Raw genomic sequence first — 14,941 nt, forward strand, 5'->3', positions numbered from 1 at the left:
AAATACTGATACATGTATTTAACGTAAGTATTTTCCCTTCCTATTTATATAGTTAGAGTTCAGAATTGCCTAGATTTCCAACAGTAGCACACAAGAGCAAAGAGCATATGATTTGTATTAAATAAAATGGCAAACATTTGAACTGTAGGGCCTTTTAATTTACAACAGTGATGCATTTGCTTCCAGGTGCTGTGCAACACTTTAGAAGGTGAACTATATTGAACTGTATGTCGATAGATCAGAGTTTGCATTCTAGCATAATTGCTAATGTTAAAAGCTCATTTAGTTAAGTTGTATTAAGTTGTACCATTAGAGAACATTAGATAAATCTTTCCATTTAGCCAGGAAGGTGAAAAGTGTGCACATGGAAAGAAAGGTGTAGTATTATGTAAAATGTGGTTTCAGTCTAGCATAAGGTATGATTCATAATGGAAGAGGTTTACCTGCAGTCACAAAAGAAACACTCAGCAGGAATCTAACAGCTTTAAGTGACATTTCTCATCTCACCCACTGAAAACTGGCGAATTTGTGAATACCTGTAACCACAATTATCTTCCAGAAAAGTCTTGTTTCATTATCAGCACTATACAAATGTTACACCTTCCCTGACAGAAATGTAAAAAAACAAAAACAAGTTTCTAAATATTTTATTTATATTTCAGTTTATTTTTTCTTAAAATACAAATGTGGGTAACGTTTCTTTAAAAGGTACTGGATACAACTGTACAGCATGAATCTACTGCAGAAGCCGGAGCTTCCATTTGAAATTCTTTTTCATCTTCGGAGGAATTAAGAGCTCTGCCTCTGGGGAAAAAAGGGGTGAAAAACAGTGAAAATGGGAAGTAACTGCATTACAGCTGTGGTTTTAGTTACTGGATGATAAAAATGGTTAATCTGTTTAATTTGGATTTGTAACATTTAAATATACACTGACAATAATCAAATCTATTAAAAGTAACATTCAAGACATTTCAGTGGCTTATTTAACTAAACGGTGTTGTATATCTCAATGTCTAATGATGGAGACATGAGAGCTGTAAGGGCACACTGACCTTGCTGTAGTACTGAAGGGGCTCTTTGCTGCTGATAGGAAGCCATTATGCTGTTTGCTGTTGAATTGGGACCCAGGACCTAAAAGGATACAATAAAAGACAGCAAAGTCAAAGCCTTCAGTGATGGATTTCTTGCTGCCAAAGGTAGAGAACATGGACAAAATCCCACACCTACATTAATTTTCATTAATATAACATTTGATTTAAAACGTTCCATGTTGTAGACACAGTGGTGTGTTGTGTGAGATTTAGGGACTGTGAACGGGGACTGACCGGAGTGCTGCTCTGCTGGAGGCCATCCTGCCAGATCTCAGGTATGGCTTTATCCATCAGCTGCAGTGTTTCCTCATAGTCCTGCTGCAGCTGCAGGGCCTGCCCATCATAGCCAAACAGCACCAGCACCTTCAGCAGGCTGTTCACCTCATCTGGACCACAGCGACAGAAATCACATCGATCAATCACACAAGTCCTGTAGAGACGGTCTTTGCAGTAATAAAGATTGTAAGGAAGCCAATCGCCTTAATATAAACCGGTGATGTCCACTGTGTAATATTCTAAATAGGGGAAATGGTGTAAGGATTTCTAACTGGGAGTTTTTCTGACCAAGAATATTGTGGACTTGAGCACAGGGGGCTTCTGGTGTTAAAAAGGCAGACGGTGCTGGGGGTCCAGTGACTGCTGACCTGTGATCTTGTCCGTGGTGTGGATGATCTCACTCAGGGCCTGGATCAGCGCCACATCCTCCAGGGGACTCCCCTCCTTCAGACTGTTCTTCTTGCGCTCGGCCTTGCGACGATTCTTGGAGGATCTCCTTCACACAGACAGAATATGGATAAAAAATTATTATTGTTCTAGAGAGTATGACTACAAATAGTGCATCCACCAGTCCTATAGTACATATTGACCCTAACCGAAGCACTCATAAAGCACTCGTACAAGTATCTCCACAAGAGCAGTAACTGATGTTAGTTTTTAACTAAGTGTCCTGCGATTCACATTATTTCTCGCAGCCAGTGGACTTCCTCAGTTCAATGTCGGACAGGCTTGTAGGCCCAGCTGCATTCCCAGGCACTCACGCTGAGATTCGGGAGTTGCTGTGGGAGTATTTGGAGCCCGTGTTGCCAGCTGTCATCATGCTGCTCGCCTCTGAGAACAGCTCTGCATCGGGGCAGTCCGGGGCGTCCTCATCTGCAGCCAATGAGAAACCCAGTCAGGACGGATAAACAGCTGTTTCTCTCATCAGCATCATCACCATCACCAAAGCACTTCCAACAGGTGAAGCACATCAACCCATGACACATTTCTGCACAATTGGTTTGCTTTGTTTTCACTTATTTTGTTCAACATCAGATTCTAGCATGTATAGTATATATAGATGTAGTATATACAATTATATTTTGCAGTATAAGCACTATTTAATGTATGCATTTTTGGGGATTGGCTGAATGCTTGTCTGAGCGATGCAGTACCTTATAATCTAAAGCCATTTCCTACCATAATAAAAACATGTATTATTAAATAGATCTTCTAAGGTACATCAGTCAGCTAATAATAACTCAGAAATGTAGGTTTATAAAGGTTCCCAAATGAATGGCTGATGACCAACATAAATACTAAACCCTGAATGCTGTGGGATTCAACGGGAATAAAAATGCACTTCAAATAAATGAAATGCAGAGAATACACTTATTTCCTATTTACAAGCCTTCAATGAAGAGGCAAAGTGCAAAATACACAATTTTAGATGATTCAGTCGGGAAAGCAAAGATCATTGATGTGAAAATAAAACAGCATTAGTAATCATTAAAATGACAAACACAGGTTTCTTTAATTACCTAAGAGCTCCAGTCTGGCTTTTTCTTTCAGCTCTCGCACAACAGCTAAGCGAGATTTATGGCGTATGAACAAGGTCCTCTGAGAATCCAGGAAGGATATCTGATTACTGTGAGCTGAGTAATCCCCCAAAGGAAAGAGAAGACGATCATCAAACAATTCAGCTATAACATTTTTACATATACAAGACAGACATCAAACTATTCATATAAGAAACACCAACTGCAGTTTGCTAAAAATAAGATGAAAATATTCATGTCTCAAGCAGCACAACAAAGTGTCACATGCCACAATAAAGACATGTTCTGTGGGTTTAGAGACATTACCTTCCAGCAGAGCAGGCTTCAGATTGGTTTCCAGTATGTCCTGTCTGTCATGTGTATAAACCTGTAACAGGAAAAACAATCTGTACATTTTTTCTCCAAAGACCACAATTTAGAGTTTTAAATTGAGAGTTTAAACAGAACATTGTACACAGAAAAATAGTTCAAATGTTACCAGTCTCAAAGCCTCCTCCCAGGCCGTCCCCTCAATCAGAGCCAAGATGGCTTCCTCACAGTCCTGAAACAAGAACAACAGGGAGTCAGGTCACAGACTCTTCATGATTATATTTTGCATGTTAAAGTATGTTCCGGCTGTTTAATTTTCCAGTCGATTTTGTCAATATATTTACATAGCATTTTGATTACATACATTTTATTCCCTTACAAAAAATATTATATATATATATATATATATATATATATATATATATATATATATTGTATTGCACGTATGTTGTAAGTCGCCCTGGATAAGAGCGTCTGCCAAGAAATTAAAAAATAATAATAATATATAGACAGCAACCTTTGTGTTCTGCATCTCTCAGCATACCTTGGCATACTGCTCCAGCAGCAGGGCTGCCTCCGTGTATCTTCTGAGCTCCACCAGTTTCCCTAAAGCAGGCAATACAGGAAAGACATTAGAAACAACATACTTTTCAGCTTTAACATTTTTCAATCAAGACAAGGTGAACCCTGAGGCCAGTTTGATTGCTAGTATCTTATTGACACAACAACCTGATTCAGCCTCCCAAGCAGTTTCACACTTAAATGTCAGTCAAAATGGCTTCAGTCCACCCTCTTGCCACAACAAGGCATGCCCCTGGTATTTGTGCTGTCTCGTACCTGCCAGAGTGCGTGCCAGGTCGGCCAGCTTGTCTGGGGTGAAGTGAAGCCGGGCAGCCATGCAGAAGGCATGCTGCCAGCTGGTACTGGTCACGAAGGCCTCCAGCGCCCTGAGCTTCTCCCCGCAGCGGGATAGGAGCAGGCCGGCCTGCTCGGGGAACTGCTGTTCCAGAAGGTGCTCGGCGTAGGCACAGCTGATCGCCTGAACACACACAAAACACAACGTTCAACACACCCCTGACTCTGCAAAGCCTTCAGTAAAGCTCCAGGCACAATTTCATAAGGCCTGCTAACTATACCATGAGCTAAAACTGCACCTGCTGTAGCTTTACTCGAAGGCTTTTTAACTGAAGAAGTAAACATGTCCCTGACAAATTAAAACATGAATATGTCAGAGGAGCCAAAGAATATAAGAAACAAAATGTCAGCCCCTACCTTGTACTGTGGGCTGTCTGAGGTATATAGCCTTAGGCCCTCATTATACAGCTTTTGGTCCTTAACTAGGTTTAAAAATTCTGTGAAGTGTTCTTGGCCTAGGGGTCAATTAAGAAAAAATATGAAATCAGTGAGCAACAGAATAACAAACCCATGTTCGGCTCAAAGAACAGAATAACAATATTTCATTATAAAACACAATGTATCATGACTGAGATTTAATATTCTACTCACTGTATATTTGTATATGATTTATTTATATTCTTGTAAGCACTCTGTCAGAATAACTTGTACTAGTCTAGATTTCAAAAGGAAAAGCCTAAAGGTATTAATATTATCTAATGATCAGTCTGAATGTTGAAACAAGTTCTAAGAGGAAAACAAATTTTCTATCTTTCTACATTTTTGTCTATATTCTCCTCAGCAGAGTAAGAGACGTCCCCATGCTTTTCTTTAATCTTTTAGCAGTAATGCATGATAAGCTCAGAGAAGCAACACACAGGTCTCTTACCACACTTGCTCAGATGCTGTAAAGCCTTTCTGTATCTCTTCAAGTGCTTGTCGATGGTGTATCGCTGATAGTTGGGTTCCATTTTCTTCAGGGTGTTTAGAAATGGTAGATACTCCTTGGGGTCCTTGAAGTGCAGCAAGAATCACAATTGTTAGCTTTCTTTGATGACAACACAAAGAGCAGCACAGGACTATTCCCCTTCAGGTCTTCTACCCACCTTCTGGGACTTCTCTGCCACCATGAGGACCAGGTCAAAGTCGTAGGTGCCCAGCGAGTGCTCGTAGAGCTCGTTGACATTGACCAGGAACAGCAGGTACTTCAGGGCCTCCTCTGCACTCACTGCTCCGGCCACGCTAGGGGGGTTCACTGCGGACACATCACACAGTGTCAAAATCAAAGGAACACACCTGCAGGAGTTCATAACTAGGAAGTTAACATTATCATACTCATTGTACTGAAACACAGATTCACACTGAACATTTCACGTGAAAAAGATAATGTCTCTACTGGCTTCAATGTATTAAGGGAAGTTTTACCTCGAAGTTCATGGACCTTCTGTAGTGCAATTTCCAGTTCTGGAATGCTTTTTTTCACATATGAAGTTAAAACAGATAAACAGTATCTGTGGAAAAAACATATATATCAGCTTTTCCTGCAGCTACAGTATATAGGAAATTAAATATAGTTTGTAAAACCGGAAAATTCAGAACGTGGTTTGATTGCACTCACTTGTGAGGATCTATGTTTTCCATAGCTACTCTCATAGCATCACACACAAGGTCCACCTTCTTCCCAGAAGGCACCGGGGCCATCTGGGCAGTACTGTTTGAAGGACAAGGGTACATTGTCTTGGTGGTATCTTCTTCCCTGAAATGAGAAAGCAGGTATATTGCATATTCAAACCTCACTTTTTTTTATTTCATACATTTTTATTCATAAAATTATTTCTCAAATACTACTATAAACAGATGTAAACTTACTTGAGCTCTGTCAGAAACAAGTTGATATGGTTTATAGAGTCAATTTGCTTCAAGAACATTTCCACATGGTCTAAAAACACCTGAAAATTAAGACAGTTTTCACTCTTCAGGTACATATTTTGTAATTGAATGACTCAATATAAACACTCTAATAGTTCTAGATGAATGCATCCCCTAGAGCTACAAAAACATATGCAGAGAAGTACAAGAAGCACAGAACTGCATGACCATAACTCTGTCTGAATAGAAGGGGGGAAAACCAATAAAATATCCTCCTACAAAAATGGTGCTAATATGAATAACCTTTATATTATTATTATTATTATTATTATTATTATTATTATTATTTTGGTTGATTATGGTTAAAATACCACCAACAAGAAATAAGAAGCAATCAATCAACCTTAAAAAGTTTCTTAACATATTCAACAAGAACTGACAATGAGTAACTTGCAAATACATAGTATATTGTACGGACTGTATTTACTGCACTTTGTAATGCTTTGAACATGTTTATTGAGAAAACTGTATGTGAAAACAGGAACCTTGGGATTGTGGTCGTAAATCAAGTTGAGGTTAATTCTGAGCTTCCTCATGCACTCAAAGGCATCTTTGAACAAGAGCCTGAAAAAAAAGTAAAAGAGCATTAACAAAGAGAGATTTTACAAAAACAATATTTCAATAATAAAACAAAACTAGTAAAATCATTTGACCGCAAACAATCTGACTGACCATTCCACATTCTGCATGCAATCTACCATGAACCTCTCTCTGCCCTGTACAGTGGTTCTGTTGCTTTTTAAATTCCAACCTTAACTTCCCATTTTATTTGTATTGTCAGTTAATGGTATGTGTTATTGTGCAGTTAGAACTTACCTGTCCAACCACTTCCGGACTTGTGCAAGGACCAGCGCTCTGTGATGGATGGTTTCAAGGTTCCCTCGAGGCATCTACAAACACAGGTCAGGCAAGGAAAACAACTGATGTCAGGAAATGTGTTTCAGCCATTACAAGATTAATGTCATTGCTGGAAAATCTGAGATATTGCTGAGGTTAAAGGTGTACTGCATTACTGTTAAACTGATTGCATATGTAGTATACTATAAATCCAATAAAAAGGTTTTAAGAGAATAGTGCAGTGTGTCAGTCAAGGTGCTGGGGTGTCAAGGCAGGGCAGGGGGGGTAGGCCTTGCCTGCAGGACCAGCCTGGTGTCCTGAGGGATGACCGTGATGATACAGGAGCCTCTCTCCACGCGGCGCAGTGTCTCATCGTTCTGCCCAGATTCACAACTCAGCGCAGACTGAAGCCCTGCAGGATCACACAACAGCTCAGACTGTGACCAAGTGGCCAATATGGGCAGGAGAAGACTACATTATTAAATTGTCTTAAAGGTGTTCCATCAAAATAATGTTTTAAACGTAAAAGTTCTGAATTGGAACCGATTATTATAAACCTAAATATAATGGTGAAACCTTGAACACATCAATGCAAAAACTAAAGAATATTGTCATGTGTAACACCACATTAAACAGCATCTATTATATAAAAAGCACACATTTTACAACAATCTTACCTTTAACTGAGGTTTCATTTAAACTGAGGCACCTGCACGTATGTGAGTGGGTTGTAAGCAGGAGAAAGTCGTCATACAGAACAAAAGAGGAGATGTTTGAGGCAAGCTGAAAGAAAGAAAAGGGATACTGGATGTTCCATTTAATCTGTATTGAAATAGATAACACTCTGTACACTACATTATAATTCCACTAGTTGAACCATACCTCTGTATCACCAATGAAAAGGCGTGATCTGTCAGTGAGCCCCAATAACTGCTCCTGTGGAAACACGGCAGACTTTATAAACATTTCCCTACGACAATTGAATGATTCTACTTTCGGTCTGGACTAACTAGTTATGGTCCTAATGGCTGTGCGCTTCAACATTGCATTCCATAAGTAACTACTCATTAGCCCTGCAATGTGCAATAAACTGTTTTACATACCTCCCCAGCAACCGTGCACAAGGCTGTCTGCACACAGGGCTGAGGGAAGCCGACGGAGCGGCCAGCATCATCTCGCCACTCCACAATACAAGGTTCCAACGACTCTGTGGATCAACATGAGTTGAAAAGCTTTTTACCACACACTCTGTGCTTCTCTCTTTTTGCTCTCTCCCTAATTCCTTCCACCTCCTAGTAACGTAATCTTCTCAAATTATGAGCTTGAGCACATTAACACACATCAGATGAACTTGTGATTTGTTTTCATCCCCTAGAGTAGGTCTCCATCCTCTGATTTCTTTAAAAAATATATTTAAAATAGAAAACAAATAGATATAACTAATATAACAAATGTAAAGTAGCCTGGAACAGAGGCTCAGAAGAACCCACCCCACAGGAACTTCCTGATCTGGCCGTCCTCCAGCTGTAGGGCCACAGTCCCCGTCTTCTGTCTGTAGCACATGGTGATCACATGGCCTTCCACTGGGACTGATGACCTAGGAATAAATTTGTCATCTCATGTTACTTGCACCCTTCTATACTCCACAAGTGTGCAATACCCAGAGTAACTCTCTGCAGGATGTCACACACATGCTAACACAGAGAAACACATAAGCATATTTGCACTGCCAACTGCGTAATTCAAAATCCAAAATCTCACTAGTTAATTACTCGTTCACAAACTTTCTTATGTTCTTATAACGTGCAGCTGGTATTTTGTAAAGTTAGGAAAGTTGGATAATTGTCAGTTTTTCTTTTTTTTTTTTTTAATACTATACAAAGAGGTATTATATCAACTATTGTATCTGGAAATGAGTATATGTATACATTTTAACCTTTTTTGTATTGTATTTACATGACACAGATCATATCATCGTAGCAAAACTGATGTGGACAACACAGTGTTTTCTAGTGGTACCTGATCTCCAGGCTGTGCGGGAGGCCCTCGACCCCGGCAGGCCTGAGGAGTAGCAGGCGGCTCTGAGAGGGCCCCTCCCCGCTGCTCACGGCCAGGAAGGAGTCGTCCCTCAGCCAGGTGAGAAGCCTCAAACCCAGGGGCTCCACCCCCTCCCTCAGCACCAGGCTACAGGGGGAGAACGCAGAGAAGAGGCAGTCAAGGCACTGAGCACTACAATGAGCAGCAAACTCCCATCCTTTTGAGAGCTCTAGGCTTCACAAACACAACAAATGCCACTTCCTGATATCGCTACTATTATTACACGCAGTACATTTATTTACAATAATAACAGTGATAAGTAATTAAATACCGCACCTGTACGTTGCCTTCAGTTCGGGGGTCTGTGCAGTAACACGAAATCCATTTCCTCCAACTGCTCCAACTTTAACTGTTGGGTCCTCGTGGCTCTTCTCCCCTAAACAGATGAATACATCTTCAACAACACCTCTACATACAAAACTAATAAATAGGTCATTGGCTTAACAACTGGAATTCTAGAATCGCAAGAAGAAAACCAGAACCATCTCCAATTTCTAAAGTCATATCTATCAAACTGAATTTTAAAAAGGGTACCAAAGATTTCACATGAGATAGGACATAATAGTAAGATAGTTTACCTAGAGAAGTGAGTGATTTCTGATAGGTGAAGGCTCACCTTTGCTGTAAATCATGATCTTGTCATCAGCTGTGAGCACAGCCAGGTCATTGGTCTTCCCTGGCTCTGGGTGAAAGGTCACTTGATTGACAGCTGTAGGCAAGTGAATCTGATAGGTACACATGGGGGGAGGCACCACACACTGCCGGAAGGTAGTCACCATCACCCTGTCTGAAAAACACAGGTGACAACGTATTCAATGGACAGGGGTTTTCCAAGAAGACATAATAGCATGATCATATCTAGCACAAAGACGGACAAATAAAAGCCATTTGAAACATTAGAAAATACAATTCACATTAAATAGCTTTTTACAATTTCCTAAATGCTGGCAAATGAAACCCTTGATTGTTGTGCTCTCTTGATCCCTTACAGTCACTGTCTCTCAGATTGAAAACACTGGTCTCCCATCACGGGAAGATTATACACTCTACTGATATCAGAGAGTTCTTACCTCCATCAATGACTGCTACGTTGGCGTCATCCTGTAAGTCGTCCCCCATGCTGTGCTCCGTGCTCCACGCCCAGTCATAGCACAGGTATTGCCAGCCTCGGCACAGCACGTGCAGCCTCAACGGGACCTCGGGGTCCCATGCCAGGAACACTGGTGCCCTTTGTGGGTCGCTACCAAAATGCAGGCTCTGCTTCAGGTACCAGTGATAGTTCCCCACAGTCCAGAGCTGGACTGTAAAAAACAGAGTAAAACTGTGTCATAAACTTGGACCAAAACAACAGGACTTCACTCTTCACCTAATACATGCTCATATTCACGGCCTCGTTTTAAATGTTTATAACTTTTGAATGTTTTAGTGGCATTCAATTACTGTCTTTAAAAAAAGCAACATTACAAGCATCACTATAAATCTCATTTCAGGGAGAAAATATGATCCCAAACTTGAAACCTACTATGCATGTGCGGTTTTAACTAATCTAAGTTTTTTGTGTTTTGTTTTTTAAAAAAAGGGTTGTCTACACTGTGCTGAGGGAAGGAGAGCAGAGGTCGTACTGTAGGTGCTGGGCTTGGAGTCTCCTGCAGAGTTCATATCCTCTAGCCAGATGGCCAACACCGTGGAGTCGGAGTTCCACATCAGCTCCCGGACCTGAGCACGCCAAGAGAGGACAGCAAACAAAACACAACCTCAGACTCCCAGGCAGATGTCATAGGTCATTTCTGTAGCTGAACTGCTCTCAAGACAAGCAACACCTTCAATGGGAAAATATGCTGGAATATAAACCATTCATAATAATAAAGAAAATATTGGCAATATGAATTCAATAAAAATATTGCCTGAACCATTACAAAAGATAAAGATTTTAGTGAATAAACATCCTGAACTAAGTCAAGTGCTTGTTATGAGAATTCGTCCATACTCAATTCTTCCTACCTTGGCTTGGTCCTTTCCAAGGGGCAGAGTGAATTCTCCATGCAGGAGCCCATTCTTCTCAAGAAAAACGACATCATGCTTGTTGGGCTTCCTCTGAGTTGCAGCAATCAAACTCCCCGATGGTCTGAAGCAAAGAGCAGCGGTGAGATATTGAATATTCAGCTCTATCTCATTGTGTAGCAGGGTGCCAACCCCACCCATCGTCCTCTAGAAATCATAGATTAATTATTCCGATCTTGATAGGACCACCCCAGCAAAAATCATCAGTTGAAGGTGAGCCCAAGCGACGGCTAAAACTGTACAAAACAACATCGTGAAAATGCCTCCTAACCTCCTCCTAACACCAACAGTTCCACTCCTGGAACATAGTGCACAGTATTATAGTCATAACTGTTGGGTGTGTTAAACTCAGTACAGTTACTTACTTCCAGCAAAGAGCTTGTTCCAGGCCGTTTATTGCTTCGCTCGTTGATTGCAGAATGCACTCTCTGTTCCACACTCTCACTTTCCTGGCACCTGAAACCACACAAGGGTGCTCACCTGTCACCAACCACAGAAATATCCTCTGCTCACAAACACTGCACACACTCAACTGAGAAAAGGGTGAAGCTGGGAAGCTTACCTGTCTCTGGACAGACAGCACTCACAGCAAAGAATTGCCCATCACCTCTCCATGTGATCCTTGGTCGGTGATCATCCCAGGGCAGAGCAGGCAGGACATCCTTCAATAGAGGTAGAACACCAATTTAACCTTAAAGGGTGCAATTCGCATTCATATCCAAGGTAATGCAGCGCAGAATAGAAGAGATTATGTGGGAAACTGTGTGGAGGGTGGTTGAGAGAGTTTTGCACTTTCCAGCAATGCACAGATGCAAGATACATGCAGTTGTGTTGTTAGACCTTGCTCAGATTCAAACCTCCATCTGAGGGACACCTACACCTAATCCTGCACAGCAAGTGGGGGGTTTGAAAGCTCTTCCTAGTTTAGGGGACTGACTTCCTGAAACACGTTCATGTACAAAATAATACAAAGATTTCAGCAAGCCAGACTTACTGTTGTCTTTTGCTTGGCAGCTTGTTTGCCTTCTGAGCCATGGAATTGTGTCTCTTTCTTTCCCCAGCCCACAGTAATGAACATTCCTGAGAGAGATTAGTAAAACAGGCATTAAACATGTGCAATATACTCCTATATACACGAAGGACAATTATGATAATGCAAGCCACTTTCAGTAAATTTTTAGACTGAAAATTTTACATCTGCAATATAATTTGAGTCCAACAGAATGCATGTGCAAATCTACAGTCATGAGCAGGAAGAATAATAAGCGAAGACTAATTGCACGTAAGGTTTGGGGATAGCTCAGAGCGTGCACTTATAATGGTATGTAACTGTGCCCAATATTCCTAATTTAAAAGTAATCTCTGTAAAGCAAAGTTTTCATCTTGTTATTCAATCTGAAATTGATTACACTGATACATGATACAGAATAGAAAGTTGTTGAGATTTTTGAAAAATTATAGTCAAGTCACTTTTTTGTAGACATACCTTCACCAAAGTCATCTTGGTGAATCCGGACTTCTGTTATGGGTTCAAAGTCCTTTGTCATCATGATAATAGTATTCTGTCCTGCAGTCACACAAAAAATGCACAAAGCGTTCATTTTAATTTCACAATTCAGTAAAACAGACATGGATTTCAGAAACAAATTTCCACAGACATTCATATAACAATAAGATGATAATGTAGAATATAAGAGGGTGTGCGGTTTCTTTAGCAATGCAGACATCAGATTGAATTACTGAAAATGTCCCAGAAGAATCAGATTTTTGTATCCACCTTATGCACCCTGGTGAGACATCACAACACTATCCCAGACTACAAATTAAAGATAAATGCTGGATGATCAGGTGGAATAGGAATCCATGTGTCTACAGTTTGCGGTTTCAAGAGGATCTCAGATAGCGAACGAGATAGTGACCTGTGGAGAGAGTGACAAGCTCCTGGTCAGGACTCCAGCTCATCCCCGTCAGCCCACTGTCCACACTGCCAACACACTCCAGCTGAGAAACACAAACACAGGAGTCCCACTGATATACACCGCTTGTATTTAAACATACAGAGAACAATTCTATCTAAACTAACTAGATGTTATTCACTGCTTTAAAGAAGATAGTTGAATTTTCTCAACAGATGTAATAAACCATGGTTCTGCTCCACACAGAGTACACAAAACTGGGGAAGACACAGTTGGCCTGCACCCCATACTCAGTGAGGATGCAGTACCTGGTTAGTGCTCAGGTTGTACAGGATGACATCTCCACTGGCCGTAGCCACACAGACAGACTCCTGGTCGGGTAAATCCTGGATGCCCACGATGGTGCCACTGCCATCTTCAGGAAGGTAGCTGTCCGCACTCAAAGACACCTCGTTCACCACCTGCTCAAAGGCAAAGCGCCGGGATTACATTCACGTCATGCATTTGTGTAAACGGTGGCTAGCTGCTGCTGGGCACAGGTGGCAGTACCTGCTGTGCCCGGGGGTCGAGCTCTGCGATGCTGTGGCCCGACGCCACCAGCAGCGAGCCGGTGTCCGTCCGCAGGGAGAAGCACTGCGGGCTGCCCAGCGCCTGCAGACCCGAGCAGCCCCGGCTCCTCTGCAGCTTCAGGTTGCGCATCTCACCTGCGCGCAAAAACGCAGCATAAACAAGCATTAAACTGGGGTTTCCACAAACACTACACTGTAGATTTCAATGTAAGTAAATGAGGGTAGAGCCCCAGTCTCTACACTACATAGACGTAGCCTAGTACTGTTGATATATAGGATATATTTCCCTTTATTACACCATAAATTATGCACATTTATTTGCTACCGGTGTTGACTTTTGTCGCGTCGGTTTTTCTTGATGATGTTACATCAAAAACTGGACTCCCTCCCCAATATAAAACGCATGTCCCGGAAAGCAGAGCTACATTTACACGCTTATCGACACATACATGGCAGCCATGAAAAAGCACGTCAAACTCTATATGTACTTTGCTTTAATTTGCAGCATTCATATTGACATAAAACAAGACACAACCGTACATTAAATTGCAAAACACTCCGTTTAAATGCACGGGAAATAAATACACAGGCAGCACGCTGACAACCCCTTCAACTTTGAACTCCAACCCTGCTGTTTAGTAACGCGCGGCTCTATGACTGCACGGAGCAGCTGGGGAAATGGCTCCCTCTACTGTTTGGAGGCCAACTGCCACATTGTGCAGACGTTTAAAACATAAATGCTTGTGTTTTATGTATTTATTTGCTTGTGTTTTTTTGTTTGTTGGTTATGATGCCAAGGAATCAACATAAACAACGTGGCTGGAGAGCTTGTTTCAGACTGCGACAACTCTGAAGAAGCATCTATTTTGAATGCCTTTAAACTGAGTTCCCTTTTGGGTCCCCGGGCCCCTTCATACTGACTAGTTAAAACACATGTTCTACAATAAGCAAGTTTAAATTTCACACCAAAGGATGCTGTTTCACTTTATAATGGTGACTACATGTATCCGTAACAGCAGCCACCCCCGAAGTTCAGGGCCAAATGCGGCCCTTAAGGATGTTTGTTTGCCACTCCTTTTCTGAACTTTTACTATATTTTCACACTTTTTTTAATTAATTCTGTTACAAATTGCACATGTAATTTGGGGACAAATAATTAAAACAACAATTAAATGTTCCCTAACAGAAATGTATAGGAAATAAAAAGGTATGATTTGGGACATATTAATTTTTGATCGGTGGTTCATTTTGTACTGTGGCCCCCCATCCCATGCAACCTCTGGAAATTGGCCCTCCATCACCAGACATTGGGAACCCCTGCTTTAGAGCAAACACTACAGTATCTTGATTTGATATGAAACATGTATAAACTACACTTTTGTTTATTGGTGTTCATTATATTTTTAAAGATATATACTTTACAG

At 41.1% G+C, this 14,941-nt stretch overlaps 1 protein-coding gene across 2 annotated transcripts; it reads right to left on the reverse strand.

Annotated features, from left to right (window-relative positions):
- Positions 1-633: 633 nt before the first annotated feature.
- Positions 634-14,126, reverse strand: elp1 (elongator acetyltransferase complex subunit 1). 2 transcript variants are annotated; one of them, XM_066720431.1, is made up of 37 exons: positions 14,058-14,126; positions 13,498-13,652; positions 13,257-13,409; positions 12,952-13,033; positions 12,519-12,599; positions 12,027-12,112; positions 11,595-11,694; positions 11,398-11,488; positions 10,973-11,096; positions 10,594-10,687; positions 10,042-10,272; positions 9,588-9,758; positions 9,248-9,347; positions 8,894-9,058; positions 8,365-8,471; positions 7,978-8,081; positions 7,757-7,810; positions 7,552-7,657; positions 7,171-7,286; positions 6,854-6,927; positions 6,523-6,601; positions 5,978-6,057; positions 5,727-5,864; positions 5,534-5,619; positions 5,215-5,363; positions 4,998-5,121; positions 4,487-4,584; positions 4,052-4,253; positions 3,759-3,820; positions 3,384-3,446; positions 3,212-3,272; positions 2,888-3,001; positions 2,129-2,240; positions 1,736-1,863; positions 1,326-1,477; positions 1,053-1,131; positions 634-804 (listed from the first exon to the last, which is right to left on the reverse strand). In XM_066720431.1, the coding sequence occupies exons 2-37, from the start codon at positions 13,645-13,647 to the stop codon at positions 737-739; spliced, it is 3,984 nt and encodes a 1,327-aa protein (XP_066576528.1). In that variant the 5' UTR covers positions 13,648-13,652; positions 14,058-14,126; the 3' UTR covers positions 634-736. The 2 variants fall into 2 exon arrangements, with proteins under 2 accessions (XP_066576528.1, XP_066576527.1); XM_066720430.1 differs by having other exon boundaries at positions 11,398-11,512.
- Positions 14,127-14,941: the final 815 nt, after the last annotated feature.

This window comes from Amia ocellicauda, chromosome 13, assembly GCF_036373705.1.
Source record: "Amia ocellicauda isolate fAmiCal2 chromosome 13, fAmiCal2.hap1, whole genome shotgun sequence".
In the NCBI taxonomy this organism is placed as follows: Eukaryota; Metazoa; Chordata; class Actinopteri; order Amiiformes; family Amiidae; genus Amia; species Amia ocellicauda.